Source organism: Nerophis lumbriciformis, linkage group LG30 (assembly GCF_033978685.3).
Source record: "Nerophis lumbriciformis linkage group LG30, RoL_Nlum_v2.1, whole genome shotgun sequence".
Lineage (NCBI taxonomy): Eukaryota > Metazoa > Chordata > Actinopteri > Syngnathiformes > Syngnathidae > Nerophis > Nerophis lumbriciformis.
Window position 1 is genome coordinate 12,620,724 of NC_084577.2, and position 25,839 is coordinate 12,646,562.

The 25,839-nt window shown below is 38.6% G+C and overlaps 1 protein-coding gene across 4 annotated transcripts in view; it reads right to left on the minus strand.

Moving 5' to 3' along the window:
* sik3 (SIK family kinase 3) overlaps positions 1 to 25,594 on the minus strand; it is a 73,704-nt gene extending 48,110 nt beyond the window's left edge. For 3 of the 4 annotated variants that reach the window (XM_061925582.1, XM_061925579.1, XM_061925580.2), the window contains exons 1-5: positions 25,274 to 25,586; positions 5,063 to 5,179; positions 4,806 to 4,869; positions 1,003 to 1,164; positions 719 to 843 (exon numbers count right to left, since the gene is read on the minus strand). In XM_061925582.1, the coding sequence (XP_061781566.1) occupies positions 719 to 843; positions 1,003 to 1,164; positions 4,806 to 4,869; positions 5,063 to 5,179; positions 25,274 to 25,564 (759 nt within the window). In that variant the 5' untranslated portion in view covers positions 25,565 to 25,586. Of the gene's footprint in view, positions 1 to 718; positions 844 to 1,002; positions 1,165 to 4,805; positions 4,870 to 5,062; positions 5,180 to 25,273 lie in introns of all 4 variants that reach the window. The other variant, XM_061925581.2, reaches the window with a different exon arrangement.
* Between the last annotated feature and the right edge of the window lie 245 nt (positions 25,595 to 25,839).

The window sequence follows — 25,839 nt, forward strand, 5'->3', positions numbered from 1 at the left end:
TTACAATTGAATATTAAGAGTATGTGAAAAGTTCAACTCCTACATTGTTTACTTCCGTAGTGACCTCTTTAAAGCTTTGTAATCAATCAGAAATATCAAGCAGCTAAAGGTCAAACATGGATTAGTGTGGAGAGAGTGTTTAAATGTTTTCCCATCATGCCTTGCAATGGATTTAAATGTTAATTTCAAATTTCTTATGGTGATGGTACGTTTTTAATAGTATGCACAAAGTTCAGTGAGCTACGTTGTGTTACGTGTGACCATTTGTGTTGACTTTTTGTGCTGGTTGAATTTTTTTTATGCACCATGACTAGGAAAAGTTGTTTGGATTGGGTCATATAGGACCATGCTGTGGTTGGAATTTTGAAAAAAAATACACATCATGGTCACTGATCTGAGTTTCTTATATTGTTCACAACATGGCGACAAATAGGCTCCTGGTTATTTAAATTTAACATGAAATCACTCTTCACGCCAGATTGCTTATTGAAATTAAACTTGTGCCGTCGTCTCGCGGGCTAACTGAAGATGCCGGTGGGCTGCATTATGCCCACGGGCCATGGTTTGGACACCCCTGGTTTAACATATCTGAATTGATGTTCTTATGAACCCACTTCTAGGTGGTATTTAAAAGTGTAACTTCATGAAATCTGATCAACCGACATAAATTAAAAAAATAAACAAAACAGACAACTTGGTGAACATTTCTTCAACTCACCCATATATCTACTTTGGGTCCATCATACTCCTTGCCTTCAAATAACTCTGGTGCGGCATAGGGAGGGCTGCCACACCAGGTTTTTAACAGCTGGCCTCGAGAAAACAGGTTACTGAAACCAAAGTCTGACAAGAAATACAGTGGCAGTTAATTCAATCCCATCTCTTCCCTAGTCATAGAAAGATGCTCATATCACACATGCTGTCGCTTGCCAACACCTACTTGTATTAAGAAAGTCTATAATTAATAAAACAAGTCACATTCTGTCGTGCCAACTCACACACCTGCTATTTTGATGTTCAGATTGTGGTCTAGAAGAAGATTCTCGGCCTTCAGGTCTCTGTGGACAATGTTACGGCAGTGACAAAAATGAACCGCTGCCACAATCTGCTTGAACTTCTTTCTGGCATCCTTTTCTGCCATACGTCCATGGGCAACCAGGTGGTCTGGACATGCAAAGCAAAGTTATTAGTAGGGATAGGAATCAAAAACTGAATCTTGTTCAGAACCAGTTCCCAGTGTAATAATTCCTTGAAATTGCTTGCTCCAATCTCATCCCAGCAGCAGTAACGATAGCAAGTCATGTACTAGGTACAGGTACTTACTAACACTGCCTACCATGTTAGTGGTAACACCTGTACAATTGAAATGAATGCCTTCTCATTTAGATGAGCATGACGAGAGACAGATTCAGACTGGCTCTAAGGCGGGCAGTACTCACTCCAGTTTACATCTGGCGCTAAACGAAAGTCACCGAGCAGCCAAAAACTTGCACTCATTTGCCACAGTACTCCATATTTTCAGCAGTTGAAAGTTCAATTGTAGTCAGAGAAAAACTGCATGTTTTCTTCCCACCAGATTTTTACACAGTAATTTCCATTATGTAGGTGAAAGACAAACAAATTTGAATATGGTACAAATGTTTGTTCATGTCAGCAATTCAACTTCAAATGTGAAACTAATGTGATATGAACTCATTCCATGCAAAGTGAGATATGTCCAGCCTTTACTATAATTGTGATAATCATGGCTTACAGTTTTTTTAAACCCCACATTTTCTGAGATTTAGAATTCAAGGTTTTCATAAACTGTAAGCTATAATCATCAAAATTATATTAAAAGAAGGCTTTATAATATCTTCAGTAGCATGTTATGAATGAGTCTGTCATATATGCTGTATATTAGTTTCACCTCGTAAATCTAAAAAAAAACATTGCACAATATTCTATTTTCTGAGTTTCACCAGTGTATTATCTTGGGAGATGAAAAACATTCTCAAAAGTTTTAAAATGTTATATTCTTGTGTAACTTTCACGTTTTATTTTGTTAAAATTCTAAAGAAGAATATTTCTTATATTTTTTTTTTTTTTAAGTTTTTTTCTATGCTAAGTATGTGCCTCTTGAGACCTCACTGTTGGCTTTGCAAGGTCATGTTACCTCTAAACTAAACACAATTTATGCAAATCCAACTTTTTGTTCTCTTTTTTTCCCCAAATAAGAATTGATAAGAAAACTGATAAGGAACCCAATAGTTAAGCAGAATCGAAAGTGGAATCGGAACCGGAAAAATCTTATCAATTCCCATACCAGCATTGTTCTAATCGACAATGCTGGTATCCACTTTTTGGGGTTCCTCCGTGCATATGCAAATAAAACTCAAAACATGAATAGGTGGTCGGCAAATAATTATTAAGTTTCCCAATTGCTGGCAATGTTTTAGTAAATGAAAATTTATAATAATGGATTCGATTTTATATCACGCTTTTCTATTATTAGATACTCAAAGCAATGCCATGGGCACACCAGTTTTCCACAGAACGGTTATCCAATTGTGGTGGTGGGTTTGGGGGCAGGATGCTGGATGACAATACAATTTGCATAATTGGCCACAATGAATGTTATGTAAAGGACGATGTAGGAGAGAGAAATAACGTTGTGCGAGACAAAAAACAAGAGAAAATAATCATGAAAAGCAAAACATATGTTTTGAAGTTGGAGATACAGTATTTTTTTATAAAGCCAATACAGATAGAGATGACTTCCTTTTTTTCAAGACCAATACTGAGAAGTTTTTTTATTTCTACTATTTTGTATATTTTAATTTAACTGTAGTTTTTGCACACATTTCTTTGCAGCTTGCTTTGAGGCAGCTTCTTTAGCAGCGCAGGCATATTTGTAGGCTTTCAAAACACCATCGTGTTTAAGGTGGCTTAAAAAGTTTGATGTTTTGAAACTAAATGTTTGTATCCCTCTTTGTGGAATTTGGGTATTTCATTTGGTGCAAAATGTCTTCCTCTGAAACAATGAAAAAGTCCCATACGTTCTTCATGTTTGTTTACAGTGAACTAAGGGAAAGATTAAGACTTTCCACATGCTAGAAGCACTGAAGTGCTTGATTTAGTGACCCTAACCCACCTACAGCACAGTAGGGATAATCTTGTCTCATTGAAGTGTTCTGTTTTTTTAAATTGCTGCTATTTTTCAATGCTATCTGATTTATTGGTATGACATAATTCCTAATTTCAGCCCAATAATTATATGTCCGTTATCCTGCACCTATACAAAAAATACAAATTAAAGTTAATCTGTGGCTTCTTCTAATTTTTTTGTCGCTGCTCATTGAAAATAAGTATACATGCTTTCATGTCTGTCTCCAATAAGACCAGAAAAAAAATGCTAGATTTGTTGCTAGTAACAAATCCAAGCCACGCGAACATAAAACATTAACACCAGCTGGTCGTTAAAGTATGAATTGATATATGTAGCCTATTTGCGCACTATTGAGAAATTACCGTATGTACCGAAAACTCGACCACAGGAAAAAGACTTTGAGCACCGAAAACCGCGCTGCCGAAACCAGATGTAAACAAAACGCATGCCATTGTTTGGAGCGTTGTCAGCATGTCTGCAATGTTGACAACATTTTAATATATTATATATACGGTACTCGCGGACATCCATCTACAAAATGTGCAAATATTAGAGGAAAGTGGCGGCTCTTAAGATGTGAAAGTCCAACTACAGCAACAGCGCCAAGGAAGTGTGACATCATGCTCGCTGCAGCTTGCCTTTCGTCAGGGAACTCGAGGGACAGAAGTAGAGTCTCTAAACACGAGTACATTTTATTACAACACCATAAAATGCTAGATTTTTTTACTAGTTATTTTTAGCAAAAAACAAATTAAAAGTCTGTAAACACATAAAAAAATCTCAACAAAGTACATTGTACAATAACTTAGACTTCCTTTTATTGTCATTCAAATTTGAACTTTGCAGCACAGATGAGAACGAAATTTCGTTGAATTAGCTTATGGTAGTGCAGGAAAAAGAGCAATAAGGTGCAGATATAAATAAATAGATTACTGTACAGATAAATATATTGCACTTTTGCATATGCATCCACGTTTATGGATGTATGTTATATTGTCTTTATATTCCAGCGAGTTAATCCATTTTTGGGGGGTATTGAGGGGATTATTTTAATGCGTTCAAGAGTCTTAAGGCCTGAGGGAAGAAGCTGTTACAGAACCTGGAGGTTCTGCTACGGAGGCTGCGGGACCTCTTTCTAGAGTCCAGCAGTGAAAACAGTCCTTAATAAGCAGCGACAATTGAAAATATGGCAAAACGATAAAAAATATGTTAATACTAATTAAAAACAGATTTGTTTTTAAATGTATGCATACATTTTTTAAGCCTTTTTAAAGAAATATCGCAGCCAATTTTGAAAATTACTCAATGGCGTCATGTGACCACGTCCCCACCGCTACAGGTATCTTGGCGGTCTCGGGGAAACCATGTGTATGTATACAATTTTTAGCCTTTTAAAAAAAAATCATGTCATCATAGCAAATTATGCAAAATTATATGATGGGGTGGTGAACACGTCCCCACTGCCACAGGTATGTTGGCAATCTAGGGGAAACCCTGCAATTAGCTATTAGCTAGTCAACCGGGAATAAAAATAAAAAAGGCATTAAGTGGCAATGGCAATCACATGCTTTTTCATTAAAATCGATAATCATCCTTAGTCTACATGTATTCAAAAGTAGACAAACAGGCAAAGGTAGTCTAAAAAGTTAAGTCTTACCAAAAATCTCTCCACCACTAGCATATTCCGTTACCAAATAGATCATCCTTTCTGTCTCCATCACCTAAAACCAAAAACAATTATTTATTACAAGCATTTTACAGGCCATAATTTTGTAAGGGGAGAACAATCAAGCCAATTATTTGTGATTTTTTTTAATGGTAAATGACTTAAGGGGCACTATCATGCCTGCATAAAATAGGATTAATTCTAAATAGAAAATGTATGGTTGGATTTCAATGTGGATGTGTACGCACCTGGTATAGACGGATGATGTGGGGGTGCTTCAGCAACTTCATTATTTGCACCTCCCTAAAGATTTTTTTCAAGTTTTCATCGTCCAGCTGGGTCTTATCCACAATTTTTATAGCCACCTTGAAGCAAATAGACAAGAGAGGGATTAGAGAAAGATAAGTGAAATTGATAAGTAGCAAAGCAGACATGGCTCGGACGGTAGTAGATCAGTCTAGAAAGTGATGCTGCTCTGCTTTTCGACTTATGTCAAGATATCCAAATTAATTAATCAGATAAATCTAAAAACATTTTTTATCAAACATTAAGAGACGAGACACACAAACATTTTTTAAGCAATGGTTTGGACTTTGCTGCCAAAATAAATACTACAAACAAATAATTAGTTAATATTGAAACTAGAAAGGAAAACATTTCTGAGTATTTTCTCAGAAACTGTCTGGCTAATGTGGCCCCAACTATGACCTTTGACAGTGATTAAGACTATTGCATAACTGCAGAGCCGTCAACAATTGGACCAGCCGTGTGGAAGATGATGGCGTGTGACAGAGTTTTGCTCTGCCACTTAGGGATAACCGGATTCCTTTCATCATTTACTCAAGTGGATCAAAAGGGACTGTCCAAAAATGTACCTACTGCCAAAAATAAGCGCCTGTTCAAGTGTGTGTGTGTGTGAGAAAATACCATGCGCGTTCAACATGAACAAACGCACACACGCAAATACACACACTATGAGCATCCTCTGTCAAATTCTGTTATGTGCCACCCCAAGACCTTTTCCGGAGAACCAAGGAACAACGCCGGCCTGACAAGACAGACTTCCTGTCTGCAGACAGGAAGGGGAAGTGAGGGACAGTGAAAAGGGGGCTCCTGAGACCCCATACAGCAACATGAAACAATGTGTAATGCTGTATTCCAAATCATAATCACACAAGTTGTCTTGTGTTACTTGCATTAACTGACCAAGTTTGACAGTTTTAGTTCATGTTTTTTCAGTGTACAGTTCAGAACATTTGAAATAAAATTAGTGATTGATGTACAAGGATTGCATAGGTGTTTGTAGGACAGTGGGTTTTCTTACTTTGATTGCTTAAAATAGTGCATATCTATTCTGCCTTTTAAACTTCACAATGATATTTAAAATTTGTTGTGGTCCCCTTTATTTAGAAAAGTACCGAAATAATTTTAGTACCGGTACCAAAATATTGGTATCAATACAACACTAGCGTTTACTATAAATTTCAATAACGACACAAATTTTTTTAATGGCCGATTAACTCACACGCGTCCTTAGCGGGGAACTTGGCTGCAGTTCACTTGCTACTGATGAGCCAAAAGCAAGCAAAAATGCAAGCAACAATTTAAAAATAGAACAGAAAATATTTAAAAAAAATATGTAAGAAAAATATATATGTAAATACTATACTTAATTATAACAGATTTGTTTCAAATGTATATTCATATTTTTTTGCCTTTTTTAAATTTTTTGTCATAAAAAAATACAATCATGTGTGCTTACGGACTGTATTCCTGCAGACTGTATTGATCTATATTGATATATAATGTAGGAACCACAAATATTAATAACAGAAAGAAACAACCCTTTTGGGCGAATGAGTGTGAATTTCACCATTTTGGGTTGGTGCACTAATTGTAAATGTATCTTGTGTTTTTTATGTTGATTTCAAAACAAAACAAAAAACAAAACAAAAAATTTTTTTTAAATTTCTTGTGCGGCTCGGTAACAATCGATCCACGGACCGGTACCGGGCCGCAGCCCGGTGGTTGGGGACCACTGTTCTAAAACAAAATTTCAGCCATGTTTGATCAAAGTAATAATATATGTTCGAACTCAAATTAATCATGATCATTTAATCGCCCAGCCCTACGTGTTTTACAAAACCCAAAACCAGTGAAGTTGGCACGTTGTGTAAATTGTAAATAAAAACAGAATACAATGATTTGCAAATCCTTTTCAACCTATATTCAATTGAATAGACTGCAAAGACAAGATACTTAACATTCAAACTGGTAAACCTTGTTTTTTTTAGCTCATTTGGAATTTGATGCCTGCAACATGTTTCAAAAAAGCTGGCACAAGTGGCAAAAAAGACTGAGAAAGTTGAGGAATGCTCATCAAACACTTATTTGGAGCATGCCACAAGTGATCAGGCTAATTGGAAACAGGTGGGTGCCATGATTGGGTATAAAAGCAGCTTCCATGAAATGCTCAGTCATTCACAAACAAGGATGGGGCAAGGGTCACCACTTTGTGAACAAATGTGTGAGCAAATTGTCGAAAAGTTTAAGAAAAACATTTCTCAACGAGCTATTGTAAGGAATTAAAGGGGATTTCACCATCTACGGTCCGTAATATCATCATAAGGGCCGCATGTTTGACATCCCTGATCTAGGGACTTTATTGTTTACAAACTCAAATAACACAACTATGTTTATAATGAGGATTGACGTTAATGTCTCTTGTATTCATGTTAGCAAGTAAGCTAGCATTAGCGTGCTAGTCTGCTTCTCCAGTACATTAGCATTATCACTGTTCTATATGTTTATTGAAGTGCAGTTATCAGCATGGCTTCACAATAACTTTAATTTAAAACTTTAATACTAACAGTCGAGAAATTTACTGTTTATCATTAATACCGTTAATCGTATCGGCCTTAATTTCAAGTATGCACGACAGACACAAGCCTAATGATGATGATGATAATTATACAAAGATACTCCGGAGCAATATCTGTACTTGATGATAGCAACGCTTCACATGAGACGCCATGTTGGGCCGTGCTATGACATACCGTACATGATGAAGTATCAGTATAGTTTTTAATACAGCCTTTGGCAAATGTAATATTATGAGCCCAAAACTGAGCCCCTTCCATTTCAGACCAGCTCTTCCACCTCTACACATAACTGTCTTGGCTCCTTTGACACCAACCTACTCCACCACCCTTCCAGAACCAATAATCTAACAAGAAAAACAGTACTTTTGTCCGTTTACATATTTAAACGGGAAGACCAAGTGTTCCCAAACAGGAGACTTAACAAATTAAGAGTGGCTTCAGGAGCTCTCTTCTTGGCATGATCACTAGCCCTGACTCCTAGTAACCAAAGGCACAGCAAATCTATTTGTTCACCAAGTAAACTCGTGACAAGAGGCAAAATTATTGTCCTTTACCCAACGTGTACTGCGTGGGAACTCTGTATGCCTCATCAGATTTTGAATACATGTACCCATACACCCTGAATAAATATATTTTTTAAAACCTGATATTATTTTTTACATCAATAGTTTGACAAAATATTCATCCACAGAGGGAAATTAAAGACATTGGGTTAGGACAGTCCTTCTGGCTAATGCTAACAATTGCGAGATGTTTGTTCCCAAGAAAAGAAAAGTGTTGTCGGTACTTTGGTTTTGCGACAACAGACGTGCATCAGCACGGTGCAAACTTTGTTTCAAAAAGGCAGCAGCACAACTAACTTATTCCAGCATCTGAAACCGAAGCATCCAGTAGAGTGCAGGAAATACAACAATTTTCATGAAGAACAAGACGCAACAACAAAAAAACTACAGGGCTAAAAACACCTTACTATGGTGGAATCATTTACAGCACATATGTCTGATGATGCCATGTATGATGAGAATGAAGCACAATGCGTAGAGCGGTTACTAAAGCAGTCACTTTGCACACAGCCAAGATGTGTGCATGAAAAAGGCTGCGTTTACTTTACCCATGTACTGAAACAAACTATAGTCCTCTAAAAGTTTTACTTCATTATTTATTTGGATAAAATGGTTAGTATGACATTTGTATTTACAGAAGTATGTTATATGACATTTTTATTTACAGAACTACAAACCCCGTTTCCATATGAGTTGGGAAATTGTGTTAGATGTAAATATAAACGGAATGCAATGATTTGCAAATCCTTTTCAACCCATATTCAGTTGAATATGCTACAAAGACAACATATTTGATGTTCAAACTGATAAACTTTTTTTTTTTGCAAATAATCATTAACTTTAGAATTTGATGCCAGCAACACGTGACAAAGAAGTTGGGAAAGGTGGCAATAAATACTGATAAAGTTGAGGAATGCTCATCAAACACTTATTTGGAACATCCCACAGGTGAACAGGCAAATTGGGAACAGGTGGGTGCCATGATTGGGTATAAAAGTAGATTCCATGAAATGCTCAGTCATTCACAAACAAGGATGGGGCGAGGGTCACCACTTTGTCAACAAATGCGTGAGCAAATTGTTTAAGAAAAACCTTTCTCAACCAGCTATTGCAAGGAATTTAGGGATTTCACCATCTACGGTCTATATCATCATCAAAGGGTTCAGAGAATCTGGAGAAATCACTGCACGTAAGCAGCTAAGCTCGTGACCTTTGATCCCTCAGGCTGTACAGCATCAACAAGCGACATCAGTGTGTAAAGGTTATCACCACATGGGCTCAGGAACACTTCAGAAACCCACTGTCAGTAACTACAGTTGGTCGCTACATCTGTAAGTGCAAGTTAAAACTCTCCTATGCAAGGCGAAAACCGTTTATCAACAACACCCAGAAACGCAGTCGGCTTCGCTGGGCCTGAGCTCATCTAAGATGGACTGATACAAAGTGGAAAAGTGTTCTGTTGTCTGACGAGTCCACATTTCAAATTGTTTTTGGAAACTGTGAACGTCGTGTCCTCTGGACCAAAGAGGAAAAGAACCATCCGGATTGTTATAGGCGCTAAGTTGAAAAGCCAGCATCTGTGATGGTATGGGGTGTATTAGTGCCCAAGACATGGGTAACTTACACATCTGTAAAGGCGCCATTAATGCTGAAAGGTACATACAGATTTTGGAGCAACATATGTTGCCATCCAAGCAACGTTACCATGGACGCACCTGCTTATTTCAGCAAGACAATGCCAAGCCACGTGTTACATCAACGTGGCTTCATAGTAAAAGAGTGCGGGTACTAGACTGGCCTGCCTGTAGTCCAGACCTGTCTCCCATTGAAAATGTGTGGCGCATTATGAAGCCTAAAATACCACAACGGAGACCGCCGGACTGTTGAACAACTTAAGCTGTACATCAAGCAAGAATGGGAAAGAATTCCACCTGAGAAGCTTAAAAAATGTGTCTCCTCAGTTCCCAAACGTTTACTCAGTGTTGTTAAAAGGAAAGGACATGTAACACAGTGGTGAACATGCCCTTTCCCAACTACTTTGGCACGTGTTGCAGCCATGAAATTGTAAGTTAATTATTATTTGCAAAAAAAAAATAAAGTTTATGAGTTTGAACATCAAATATGTTGTCTTTTCAATAGAATATGGGTTGAAAAGGATTTGCAAATCATTGTATTCCGTTTATATTTACATCTAACACAATTTCCCAACTCATATGGAAACGGGGTTTGTATGTTATTCAAACATCCATCCACCCATCTGGAAGTTTGATGTTTGAACTTTATTGATCACAATGTTGGAAAGTATTCAATTAAAGCAGAAGTATTGCTTCCTAATGGAAGTTCTTAATATAATTCTTTGAAAATTATTGCATAAAAAGTACAATTTATCCATCCATCCATTTTCTACCGCGTATCCCTTTCGGGGTTGCGGGGGGTGCTGGAACCTATCTCAGCTAAAATCGGGTGGAAGGCAGGGTACACCCTGGACAAGTCGCCACCTCATCGCAGGGCCAACACATATATATCTAGTCTAAAAAGAACAACGTTATACAAATGAATATTTTGCCAAGAGTAAGTTGCAGTGTATGCGGTGGCATTTCAAACTACTAGTTTTTGATTAAATTAAATAAAAACTTGTTTTTAGCAGTGCATTGTTTTAAGGTGGTGTCTCTCCAGGGTGAAGGGGGCGTCGCCCGGGACAGGCGGACGGACGGGGAAGGTGCTGGGTGGGTGTAGGTAACAGTGTAATTTGGCCTGTCGCCACCATCACGTCTCCAACTCATTGCTGCCTGTGGTGAAGTAGGCCAATTTTTGTTTGTGTTTTCTGCACTGCTGATTGGCTGTTACCGCTCTGTAACCAATCAGATGGTTGTGTGGGTGCTGGGTGCTGCAGAGACGTACTGACAGAGGCAGAGGCAGCACGAAGCGTAGCAGCTTGTTAAGACTTTAGTTTAGCACCAAATGATAATATAAATACATTTAATAAAGTCAAATACAAATAAGGCAAAAAGAGAAGTATCCTACACTTCTCTTTTGTAAAGTAAATCTGAACAGCCGATATGGTCATCTACATCAACTATATGATTTGCCTGAGAAACTGGACAGGACAAAAAAAAAATTTATTTTTATTTTTATTTAATTTAAAGACTTTAGTTTAGGCGGTGGCTCTTTGTTGTGAAAACGGCCGCCTTAACAACAAAGCACTGCGGGAAAACCTGCAGTGTCCTCTACCGATGTTTTATATCAGTCTGGAAAATGTTGTTTCTCAGAAAAGTAAACTAACAATATAACTTTTAATAATGTAAATACCTCTCAAATTTATGTTTAGCTTCTCCGGCTTCAAATATATTTTCTGTGTTATGCTTTAAGGTGGCCACTTGTCCAGCATTCAGCATAGTTCAGTCATAAAATGAGTGGAATGCAATCACTCACTGCTAGATATGTATGACTACTTCACAATTGTTGATAAACAAAAACTTTAAAATAATCCATTAAGTCTGCACATGGCTTCGTGCACGTAAATAGAAAGTCTTATAATGATTGTGATTACTTCACCATATGAAAAACATAGAACTGAAGAAAAATAATTAGTGGTGCACGATAAATATTGGACGTATAATTGTCAGGCCTATATGAGGAATTATGACATCATACTGATAAATTAAAATTAGGGCTGGACGATTATGGCAAAAATAGTAATCACAATTATTTTGATTGATATTGTAATCACCTTATAAAAGTCTTATGATGTAAATGTCTGTATTAGCTACAGTAGCCTACTATCAAATTGACTGTCTCGCAGGTTGAAGCAAATCTTTGTTGACAGAAATGTTTAAATTTACTATTTGTTCTGCCCATTTTTGCATAATTGGAAAACATTAGTAAAACAGATGCTCCTCAGAAGGTGAGATAACTCCTGGAAAATAATGGCTTATTATAGTGGCCAAAGGTATAGATGTGTGTGTCCAAGTTAAAGGAAGCCTGTATTCTTCTAGGGGATTTATTACAATCTTTGCAAGTTATGTAAAGCTTGCTGTGTTCTGGAACAACATAGCACACAAACAACTATTAGAATTTCAGCCAAAGTTACATACAGATAATGTGTCATGAGACTTGCAAATCTACATTAAATACACATAGGACATAACTAAAATAAATTAAATGAGCTCAAATATACCTACAAATGAGGCATAATGATGCAATATGTACATACAGATAGCCTAAATAGCATGTTAGCATTGCTTAGCTTGCAGTCATGCAGTGATCAAATATGCCTGATTAGCACTCCACACAAGTCAATATCAACAAAGCTAACACACACCATAAAACGTTTGGTGGACAAAATGAAACAAACGAAGTGGCATAAAACAAGTCTTTGTGTGCAGCATCAGAAGAAAGTTATACATGTACTGTTACGTCATAGTCCACACAACTATGGTGAGTTTAAGGACTGCCGGAATTGGTAGGAAAAAAAAGCACTCGCCAAATACTCTCATCAGTGAAGCATGTTTACTATAAACAGAAGGATTTCTAACAAATAGGAAGGTTTGTGTCATATTTTTCCTCCGACAGAAACCATATTAATATACATATATATATTTTTTTCCCCCCCCCCGCATCTTTTTCCATTTTAATCTATTTTTTAAAAAGCTCCACGGAGCCACTAGGGCGGCGCTAAAGGCTCCAAAGCCGCATGTTGCCGACCCCTAGCATAGGTATACTAGCGCTGTGTCAAATAAAAAGTAAGAACCATGTTGACATTCCAGACTTCTAGTAGACTGGCTGTTTTTTTCACTCATTCGCTCCTCATCTGTTTCATCGTCACAAGCTCCGGAATTTGCATGCACGTTGCGCAGCCCATTAATAGTTTAGTTTTTTTTCATTATCATATTTTCATAATCGTGAGAAGCCATAATCGAAATTGAAATTTGATTAATTGTCCAGCCCTAGTTCAGATGAAAAAAAAAACTGTTCAAGGAGGCGAGATTACCTGTACAGTGCTGTAGGTGGGATTAGGGTGCACAAATCAAGCGCTACTTTCCTTTAACTTCCCCTTAGCGTACTGTAAACAACATGGCATCAATAGTGCACTGTTTAAAAGGAATACATTCCACATGCTGTTAGCACAAAATGTTCTGCAAACATTCCACGAGGAAGGAAAACATCAAGGTTCAACAGATCAACCCTAATCAGCCACCTGAAACGCCAGGATCGCTATGACAGTGTTTTGAGAGTGATGGTGTTTTGTCAACTGGCTCCTCTGTACTCAGCTACGCATTCATCTGTGTGTGTGTGTGTGTGTGTGTGTGTGTGTGTGTGTGTGTGTGTGTGTGTGTGTGTGTGTGTGTGTGTGTGTGTGTGTGTGTGTGTGACTGAAGATGAGGGGGCCGGTTGGGGAGGGTCATACGGGCAATGTTTTTAAGTCTGTAAAGCACTATATGTTGCATTTCTTTATGTTATGATTTGATAGCCTGCAAAAGCGGCTGCGTTGCTAAAGAAGCTGCCACACAGCAAGCTGCAATGAAGGGTGTGCAAACTAGTTAAATTGTATTTTTAAAAAGTAAAATAAATCAATCAATTATTGGTCATCAATATTTGTGTTGGTCTTGAGAAGCAGGTAGTTATCTGTATTGGTATCAACTTTAAAAAATATGTATCATGCATCCCTAAATATGACAACATTATGATAGGGTAAACGCTATAAACTACACTGGACAAGCAGCACTTTTTGGGTGAAAAATCGACCGAATGAATCCCAGATTTTTTAAAAGACCAATTGCAGCACATTTCATAAAGCAAGACACATAAATGCTACTTTAAAGGACATAAATAAAGCACAAAGATGCCACTCGCCTTTAATCAATCTCCTCTTACGCCAGCAACATCAGATATTTGCACACAATAAATAGGTCAAAGTGTGTCCCTGTTTAAAAAACTAAGCCTGGCAGAAGCAGACATCCGTCCAAATAAACTGGCAGCCCTTCCGTCGTCCCATTTGCATGAAATTCAGTGTAATGCATCACTGCAACCTTTGTTTTTAAACTTTGTGTGCACCAACTAAAATGTTTTCTCTGGCTTCCATGTGTCAAAAAGGATACCACACAGCTAAGGGGTTTTACTGTGGCATCTGTTACGTAAACTAGCAGTGGGAAGGTTCGTAACACAAATTTTTGCTCGCACCCTAGAGCATAGCAATTTGCAGAAAGACAGCTGGTATCCCGGAAAACTCCTAAACTGGCACTTGTAAGCCGAGGTACTACTTGTACTAGCTTCCAGCTAGCTTTAGTCCATGATTCTGGAATGACACCCAAAAAACAGAAAAAAGGAAAAACTGGTTGTTAAAAAAAAGGAATTGTGACTGTGAATTAGGTAATTACTAAGTATTTAGTGGCTACTTTAATAAAGACAGTTATTCAAGATACTTAAAATAAAAAATAGCACAAAAAACAACAATTAGTGCTATGCACGTTTTTCCAATTAAAGTAATTAATCATTTAAATAAAATAAATACTTCCAGCATAAGGCACACTTACTTCTAATGGAATACAGTATTTAGAGTTTAAAGGTTTATTTCCAAATAGTTTATTATATTCAGTTAAATGACACAAAATTGCTCGTATTCAACCATGTGTTTTGTTTTAAGATGGTAAAACAAATCGGTCATATTACCAATCTGTGTCGGAATTATTGCTACACCCACTGTGAAGTGTGTAGTTCTCTGCTGTTGGTCAGACGGCTTAAATTTTAAAAAAGTTCAAATGACGGATGAGGTACTAGTCTTTTTCACCAGCTCCTCTGTTTACTAGTTACAGACTGAGTGATCAACATGCATTATCAAAACAAAGCAATAGAATTAAAGTCACGGTCATGGGCAAAATGTAACAATTATACATTGTGTCAATCACCCATTACTAGCTGAGCTGTGCTTCAGGTAGGTGGCGTTAAAATCTGACAACTTTGTTCACTTTTTATTTTTATTTTTATGTTTACCGTATTTTCCGCACCATAAGGCGCCCTGGGTTATAAGCCGCGCCTTCAATGAACGGCATATTTCAAAACTTTGTCCACCTATAAGCCGCCCCGTGTTATAAGCCGCATCTAACTGCGCTAAAGGAATGTAAAAAAAACAGTCAGATAGGTCAGTCAAACTTTAATAATATATTAAAAATCAGCGTTCTAACAACTCTGTTCACTCCCAAAATGTACGCAAATGTGCAATCACAAACATAGTAAAATTCAAAATAGTGCAGAGCAATAGCAACATAATGTTGCTCGAACGTTAATGTCACAACACACAAAATAAACATAACGCTCACTTTCTGAAGTTATTCTTCATTCATAAATCCCTCGAATTCTTCTCCTTCGTTGTCCGAATTCAAAAGTTGGGCGAATGTGGGATCCAAAATGTCGTCTGGCGCTGTCTCCCTGTCTTGGTGAACGTCACTTGTGTTCGCCTTCTGTCATCCACTGTTCCCACGCAGTTAGCAGTCTAGCTTCGAATTCCCTGTTGACACCAATATCTAGCGGCTGGAGGTCTTTTGTCAATCCACCCGGAATGACGGCGAGTATTGAATTAAGCGCGTAAGCGTGTCTCTTAATGTGATGTTATGAGCTAGCAAATATAACAACTACACTACCCAGCATGCAACGATAGTGACGAGCATGCGCGGTAGCCCTGAGAAGCGTTGTTGTATGCTGGGAGTTAGAATGTGGTTATGAGCACGCTGTGAGTAAACGTTGAGAACTCAGTTAACACGCCTCGTCTGCATTATTTATAATTAGACAGACAACACACTTAATTAGGAGCCATTTTGGGGTCTTTACATAAACACACAAATGGAAATGAAACGTCACATATCCCAGCATGCACCGCACGCTTCTTCGTCATCCACTGTTCCCACGCAGTTAGCAGTCTAGCTTCGAATGCCCTGTTGACACCAATATCTAGCGGCTGGAGGTCTTTTGTCAATCCACCCGGAATGACGGCGAGTATTGAATTAAGCGCGTAAGCGTGTCTCTTAATGTGATGTTATGAGCTAGCAAATATAACAACTACACTACCCAGCATGCAACGATAGTGACGAGCATGCGCGGTAGCCCTGAGAAGCGTTGTTGTATGTGCTGGCAGTTAGAATGTGGTTATGAGCACGCTGTGAGTAAACGTTGAGAACTCAGTTAACACGCCTCGTCTGCATTATTTATAATTAGACAGACAACACACTTAATAGGAGCCATTTTGGGGTCTTTACATAAACACACAAATGGAAATGAAACGTCACATATCCCAGCATGCACCGCGCGCTTCTTCTACGGGGAAAAAAGATGGCGGCTGTTTACCGTAGTTGCGAGACCTAAACTTTATGAAAATTAATATTAATATTAACCCATATATAAGGCGCACCGGATTATAAGGCGCACCGGATTATAAGGCGCACTGTCAGCTTTTGAGAAAATTTGTGGTTTTTAGGTGCGCCTTATAGTGCGGAAAATACGGTAACTCCTGTATTTACGCTTCTAGACTTCTTTTACTCTCAACACTGAAACCCGCTTGCAGGCGGACAGATCCCCCTCTATAGGGTGGTCTCGATCCACCGTTTTGGTCCAGTGCTGGGTTCAGTGGACTGCGTATATCAGAACAACTGACCGTCAAGTGTGAACACACCTTTAGAAAGTTCTTTACCTTCAATAAGGCTGGTGTTATCGGTTGTCCTTTATGGGCCTAGTGACAATCCAGATCAAGTTGATCCACAAAAAACTCACATTAATTAAGTGGCTGTTTACAACTTGCTTAAAATTATATTTTCCAAACCAAAAACTTTAACAAGAACACCACCGGCAAGCTAATGTGGTTTAACAGAACATATATTGTATGTGTTTATATTTTACCAAAATTACTGACTATATTGAATATAAATGGCTTGTCGGCAAACGGAAATAATCTGGCCTTTGGGGTAGGCGATATGGCCTTGTTTTAATATCGCGATATTTTAAGGCCATATCGCGATACACGATATATATCTAGACAAACATTTCCCTTGTTTTGCAAACACTTTGACCCTCCTGGTGAAATATGTATACCGTATTTTCCGCACTATAAGGCGCACCTAAAAACCACAAATTTTCTCAAAAGCTGACAGTGCGCCTTATAACCCGGTGCGCTTTATATATGGATAAATATTAAGATTCATTTTCATAAAGTTTCGGTCTCGCAACTTCGGTAAACAGCCGCCATCTTTTTTCCCCGTAGAAGAAGCGCGCGGTGCATGCTGGGATATGTGACGTTTCATTTCCATTTGTGTGTTTATGTAAAGACCCCAAAATGGCTCCTATTAAGTGTGTTGTCTGTCTAATTATAAATAATGCAGACGAGGCGTGTTAACTGAGTTCTCAACGTTTACTCACAGCGTGCTCATAACCACATTCTAACTCCCAGCATACAACAACGCTTCTCAGGGCTACCGCGCATGATCGTCACTATCGTTGCATGCTGGGTAGTGTAGTTGTTATATTTGCTAGCTCATAACATCACATTAAGAGACACGCTTACGCGCTTAATTCAATACTCGCCGTCATTCCGGGTGGATTGACAAAAGACCTCCAGCCGCTAGATATTGGTGTCAACAGGGCATTCGAAGCTAGACTGCTAACTGCGTGGGAACAGTGGATGACAGAAGGCGAACACACGTGACGTTCACCAAGACAGGGAGGCAGGGAGACAGCGCCAGACGACATTTTGGATCCCACATTCGCCCAACTTTTGAATTCGGACAACGAAGGAGAATAATTCGAGGGATTTATGAATGAAGAATAACTTCAGAAAGTGAGCGTTATGTTTATTTTGTGTGTTGTGACATTAACGTTCGAGCAACATTATGTTGCTATTGCTCTGCACTATTTTGAATTTTACTATGTTTGTGATTGCACATTTGCGTACATTTTGGGAGTGAACAGAGTTGTTAAAACGCTGGTTTTTAATATGTTATTAAAGTTTGACTGACCTATTTGACTGTTTTTTTTGACATTCCTTTAGCGCAGTTAGATGCGGCTTACAACACCGGGCGGCTTATAGGTGGACAAAGTTTTGAAATATGCCGTTCATTGAAGGCGCGGCTTTTAACCCAGGGCGCCTTATGGTGCGGAAAATACGGTACCTGTGATGTTCCAAGTGAGGCCAAGGGGCCATTTGTGGATCACAGCTATTTTTTTGGATCAGTAGAACATTGTAGAAATAATATAAATAAAATAGAAAAACAGATAAAAGAGCCATAATGTAAGAGAAAACAATATACTAATTTTATTGTCATTGTTATGGTTAATAACAAAATAATGTAATGACAAAAACATGAAAATATTGATCCATATAATGCATAAAGAAACAAAAATGTGTCCTTACATACAACATTTCTTTATCTTTTTAATTAACCAATTTCATTACAAATAACAATATGATGTCAGCAACTGCTGTATTGTATTGTTTATGTACACCAAAAACATCTAAATCATAATTTTAAATGTTTGTTTTTAGACTAAATAAAATGGGGATTTTATTTTTGGCCAAAATTGTGCAGCCCGAGTACATACACAAAAGCAGTCTCAAAGATGCAACTAACAATTTGCAATGCTTTCAGTTTGATGGTTTACAGAACATGTTTGATGAGATTGTGTCAAACGTTGCTCATTAACGCTCAAGTGAGAAGTTGCAAAAGAGGTGAGAAAATGATCGATTCTTCGATGCATCATGTTTGGAGCGAGGAGGATTCTAAATAAATGGATAAATATCCAAATATCAATTATTTATGAATGTTCAATGAAGTGATACAGACGGAGAGAGAGGAGAGGGCAAGCTATTACACTAATTTAAAAGCTTTTTCTAATCAAACTAATTAATCGTTGCAGCCCTAAATAATAAACAGGGACAAGCGGTATTAAATGGATGGATGGATAACATGCAAATGTTAAATTTATAATGAAATCATAGTTACTGAATTGTGAGGTACCCACAGATTCGCCCATCTCGATGCAAGCTACTAATTTTTTTATTAAAAGGCTCCCTTATTATATTGTTAAAATATATAACACCAATGTTACAGTAACTGTATTTACAAGTTTCCTTAACGAGTAACCATTTTTTCAACAAGCTATAGAAAAGGTCTCTAAATTGACTAAATTATTTGAATATAACTTCTAGCAGTTGTGTATCACTTGGATTGCTATGTCTTCACATCACTGTTTATTAAACATTGCTTTCAGATTTTATTGGGGAATTCTGCCTATTACTTGTGTAAGACAAGGACATATCTGTTTTTTTCTTTTAATGCAGTCTAATTTGTAATATACGGCAAGTATGAGGTGGCTAACAATGCAGCGCCATAAAGTCCTCCAAAGAAACATCCAAAAAACACCAACAATGCTCCATTTACATCTTGTGACCTAAATATTAAGCAAGTATTTGCAATATTGTTATTACAAGCGCTATAACGCAGAAACTACTTTTAGTGGCGTTGTGATCACAGATACTAAGACTATTACTACTGCATCGTCTGTTGGCGAAAGTTAATTCTAGATTATTGAATTACGCCTCTCACCTGGATAGTAGAGGGTTGTAGCAATAAATCAAGAAGTTGGTCAGCTTCGACATTCAACTTGGACCCAGAGATGGCGAGAAAGACACAAAAAAGCGCTTTTTGCCTTTTTTTTTTTTACTTTCGGGTGGATTATTATTAATTCTGCATATAATATATAAACATACCATGAGTCACCATTCCAGTGAGAGAAGACACTGTACAGTCAGAGATTGTTGTATTGTGTTCGTAGTTTGTATTTCGTGCTTAGCACTGAGCAATACTGCGGCATGATGCTTCGCGTTTCTCTAAAGCTTAATCTGTTTAGCACACAGCTTCTAAAATTTGTAGCTCAATCGCCTTATATTCATGCTTAAAAATATAAGGTTCAGGGTCATCATTTGCCCCAAAGCAGTCTTTGATGTCTCTCATGAAGTCTGTCATGATGAGTAGTAGTTTTGTTGTTGTTGAAGGGAAAAGCGAGCGTTGTGATGAGTCTGTGAAATGAATATGCTTTGATGCTAAAGTACCATTATAATGGGAAAACAAGTTGACTGTTCACTGTATCCATTAAACCATATCCAATTGTATTTCCAATTCGCAAAGTATGTGAAAATTCCGTCAAAATGCCACAATTTCAGACCAGCCATTTTAAATATTCCGCTCCGAATGTACATTTTTGTAGATTCGGGGTCGGTTGACATCACGATAGGAACGCTTTTGCACTCTGACCATATCAACAGATCAGTCATACTGGAAATACGCAAAAATTGGAATGCAACATGCTGTATATCATTCATAATCACTATTTAAGACAAAACACATGTTTTTCTTGTTTATGAATTTAAAATGTTAAATAAATAAATAAAAAGTCAGCTAGCAATTGAATCAATGGTGGCTCCTCTATTCCATCAACAAAGCCCGGTCTAAATAACCATCCAACATCCAAAAACCGCCAGCAATACTCCATTTACATCTTGTCACCTGAATATTAACCAAGTATAATTATTAACCGATATTGTTACTATAAGCACTGAAGCAGACAAACCATTTATTAGCAGCGCATTGATCACAGAGAGGTCACGGGCTTATGCTGCAGCATTGACCTGGCTGGTGTCCTGCTGCTGCCTTTACTAAAGCTGGATCTGTTTAGCAAAAATGTGTGACTCCCGTTTCTTATATTTAAGCTCAGAAATATTACTTTCTGAATCATATTTTTCCCCCAAAGTCATCTTTGTTGCCGCTCACGAAGTCTGCTTGATTATCATTGATGTTGGTGGGGAAGGGATCTGTGGTTCCCACGTCTACGTCAGGAATTACGTAACTGGCTTGCTCATTATCTCTCAATATTGCTCGGGAGTCTTTGTGAGATTGATACTATTGAAGTCATATCTATTTACTCGCAAACTTTGAAAGTCTTTCAATGTAATTAATCAAATATGTATATGCCTGGGTCAAAAACAAATTTTGCTGATCATATATATATTGCAGGGTTTCCCCTGAACTGCCAAGATACATGTGACAGTGGGGGCGTGGTCACCATTACTTCAGAATAATATTTATTTAATATTTGCACATTTTGCAGATGGCTGTCTGCGGGTATATCTGCAATATATATAAATATTACCTCCACAGACATGTTGACAACACTCCAGACAGTCACAATAGCTTGCGTTTTGTTTACAGTAGCAGTTTTCTGTGATCAAAGTTTTTTTCGGTGGTCAGGTTTTCGGTACATCATTTGTCAATAGCAATTCATACTGTAACAACCAACTAATGTTAATGTTTATGTGGTTTGGATTTGATGTCAGTTTTTCCCTTGGTCACAAACACACTGTCTGTGCCTGAAAGGTGATTGGTGCAGAATGAGGAAGGGTTGTTGTGTGTTCAGGGAAGCACAGACTCACGAGACAAAAGTGTTTACCTGTGAGATAAAACCTGTTGGAATTGTGCCGTTTGTTATCATAAGATTGGTAATTAAAGTTAAAAATAGCGTCGGACTTTGTGATTTCTTCTCGGGACTACAATACATTATATTATTTTAATTGGTTTTCAAGTAAAAAAGAAGGTCAAAGTGTGGCGGTAATAAAAAAAAAATCCTGTGGCAACGCGCTACATTCAATTACATAAGGGGGAAACCCTGTATTGACCTACAAATTATTGCCAATAAATAATATTATTGCCATTATTTTTGGAGACCAAATTACCAATGATGTAATGATAATACATAATAAAAATGCATATCCTTTCAAATGCAATAAACGTGTATTTCAAAAGTATTAAATGGCAGTATGTTTTTTGCGATGTATTTAACCGCACTATCTGTGGGACGCTCACCATTATGCGCAGTTTTGATTGCACTCACCTTGTTCACCAAACGCAAGTGAGTGTGAACTGTCAGGTGGTCGTGTTTAAAATAGCACATTCGACAAACTGGCTCCTCTGTGTTAATTGGCACATCTTGTTCCAAAAGTTTAAACTGAAATATTTCCACACTGGTGGACATTTGGTTTTGTGATCATTTTGTCCATATTTGCAAATACTATTACGACATGTGTTGGTCACGAGCTACCTTGTTGCACTGCGTGAGGCCAGCACAAAATGTCAAAGACACTTAATGAAAGACACAAGGATTCACTTGTTTTTCATTCCCCTATGGCACAAACGCGTGCAGCTGCTGAAAGCGATGAAAAGCGTGAGTGCTCTTGAAACATGCACATCGCGATCGATGCTGGAAAACTTACCGACTTAATTTTAATTTATCAACAGTTAATTGACTTATCGAATATCTGGCCTAAATATATATGATAATAGATATAGATTCCATTATACTGGTACTGTAAAATGATCAAAATATTACATGTTATTCTTAATATACCTGTTACTACATCACATATATACTTGGAGATTGAGGTTTTTTAGGCCATGTCTATACTAAGCCGGATAACCCCTCAAACAAATAATTATTTAGCCTAAGCCCCGTTTCAGCCACACTAAACTATCATTTAAGGTCCCTCACCTTGGATAATTTTTTACACGGGTAAGTGCGCCGGAAATATGAAGGCGAGTCATCCAGACATGCACATGTTTCTCCTTCCATTTGTACAGACGCTTGTGGAAATCACACATGAATACCTTAAGAGAAAGCGGTTGCAGCTATTTTGGATACAACACTTCTTAGACGGCAAGAGAACTTTCGAATGTCCAGGTCAGCTGTGATTCTACTTACCGAAAAACTTTGTCCATTTGTCGAAGGAGAGACAACGAGAATGCGGGCTACCGTGATGTGATAAAAAAGGTAGCGTGTGGTTTGTATTACCTGGTCGTCGAGGGAAGACTATGGAAAACGGCGAATGCTTTTGGTCTGGCAAAGCAGACTATAAGTTATTGTCCACAATGTATGTCGCAGACTCAACGTCTAGGTTCAGAGTATATAAAGTCACCAGAAACGAATGGACAATGAAGGTGAAGGCAAAAGAGTGAGGAGTGTCCTATACAGATATCTACATCCCTAGATTGATTGATGTAAAATGATCTGTGTCACATTGTGTACTTTTACGTGTTTATTAAAGATCTGATTAATTTATGATGGCTCAGGTGTGATTCACTACAATAGGGCCCCACAGCACACTGGATTTCAGTTAATTGAAATACCTCAACATTGTTCAGATAAGTTACATTTAATTTAAGAACTTGCACACAAAGCAACACTGGCGGTGACTATGACCTGCGCATTTTCTGCACATGCGTATTAGGTCGCGTTGCACCGGCGGACGGAGGGGGTCTTAAACGGCAGTATTGCTGTGTGTGGAAACGGATAAGGTTAGGTGGGATTTACCCTGGATAACCTTAGTGTAAACAGGGCCTTAGAGCGCTGTATAGGCGGAATCAAGCAACTTCTATTGGCTCCATTGTGAGCTGACTTTTGCTAAAGATTTTTTATGAGTTGGAATTAGGGCTGGGCGATATATCGCGGGTTTGTCTCTGGGCGATATAGAAAATGACTATATCGTGATATTCGAGTATACGTTCTCACGCAGTTGCTTTTAGCTGCTGGCATTACACTACAGGCTTTCCTCGCTCTTTCCTGTGTCACAGACAAACAAGCGCACCTTCTTACACACGTCACATACTGTCACGACATACGTCACATACGTATACGCCCGCGCGCAGCAAAGAGGTAGCAGCATGGGTAACGTTAACTGTGATGCTAACACAGCCGTGCGAGTGGTAATACAAGAGAGAGAAGGTGCAAATCTGGTAACAAATGAAGGAATAATTTATTCCCCCAAAAAACAGCAGGGGGTCCATCGTCTGTCGGTGGTTTGGCTTCAAGTGGGAATATGTCGAACAGACAACCGGAATTTGTCAAGCGTGGAGCAAAAGCGTTGCTACAAAAAGTAGCATTACTGCTAATATGTAGCATCATTTGAAAAGTCACCCGCTAGAGAATGAAGAGTGCTTACTCCGCATGTCAACATCTCCGTTCGGTGCCACACGCCCACACCATCAAAATGCAGAGGCAAACATTTCCACATCAACACCGTATGAAAAAAATGGTGATTTTTTTTGTTGTGATTTCCTTCTCTGCATGAAAGTTTTAAAGTAGCATATATTAATGCAGTATGAAGAAGACTTTTTTAATGTAGACACATAGAATCATCATACTGCTGTGATTATATGCATCAAGTGTTCATTCAAGGCTAAGGCAAAATATCGAGATATATATCGTGCATCGCCCAGCCCTAGTTGGAATGCATTAAAAAAATCAACATGTGCACTTCTCTCGCATAAGGATTGTGAATGATAAATACAATTCCAAAAAAGCGCATAGTAGCTCTTTTTTCAAAAAGCTATAGAAACGGTTAATTGGAAGAAACTTCGAGAAGTTGGATTGGATTGGTGTCCTCGCATGACTATTTATGAAACTAAGAAGACAATGTTGTTTTTTTAAAAGAAAAAATAACACCCCAGTGGCAAGACATTTCAAGTAAAATAGAAGACGTCAAAAGCTCGTTGAAGACAAAGTTTCGATAGCGTGCAATGTCACCCGTCTATGTTTTAGTCCAAACAAACAGCTAATTCGCGGCTAATGCTAAGCTAATTGCTACAGCGGGAGGGCTCTCTTCTTAGATCTCCGCCAGCACCTTCTCTCCGTCCCAGCTGCTTCGCCACATTTCAGTCACGACTCGAACTGCGTTGTGGCAATGTTATTTTCCTAGTGTGTGTACAAACACGGCCGCGTTGTCGTCGCTCAGTGCGTTTATGTGTCAACAATTTCCCGGGACGCCCGGTACTGAATGAAGCCCGAAAAGCAGCGGTGTCACCAAAGCGAGCTGGCCGTTGTGTCTTGAAGGCCCCAGCCTGGTCCTCCGTGTGTTTAAAAAAAAAAAACTCTGACAAATAAACAATGACAACTTACTGCTGTTAACGTTGACTAGTATTCGCCTTACCTTTGCTTTAGTAATGATGTGTGTGGCCAGTTTAACGACCGCAAAATTCCCCTTGCCGATGGTCCGTTCGATCTCGTAGTGGCCCACTCGGGCAGGAGGGGGCCTGGTGGTCGAAGTCTGGACCGGATTGGCGATGCACCCGGCGGCCGCGCTTGCACGACTGGGGTGGCTCAGCCCGGCGGATGGTTGTACTCGGTTCTGAGGGCCCATGCCGGCGTGGGTCGGTCGGGCAGAGTGCGTTATCCCGGCCGAGGGAGTCCCAGCAGCACCTCCGCTTGACACGGCCGCCATCTTCTCGCCTCTCTGCGGGAACAACAAGCAGCCTTGCGCAGCGCGCGCGCGCGCACACCCCCGCCCTGCGTCATTTTTACGTGCAGCGCCCTCTCTAGGTTGTTACTATGGAAACGATGAGCGTAACACATGACCTCATCTGCAAGAACGTGTTGTGGTCGCCAGGGCGACACGAGAAGTGCGCAATATCGCTCTGGCTGACATCATCCAGTGCCCCTTTGCAGATAAGACGAGTCTTGCACTTGTAATATTTAAACGACACGTCGCAAAATGAC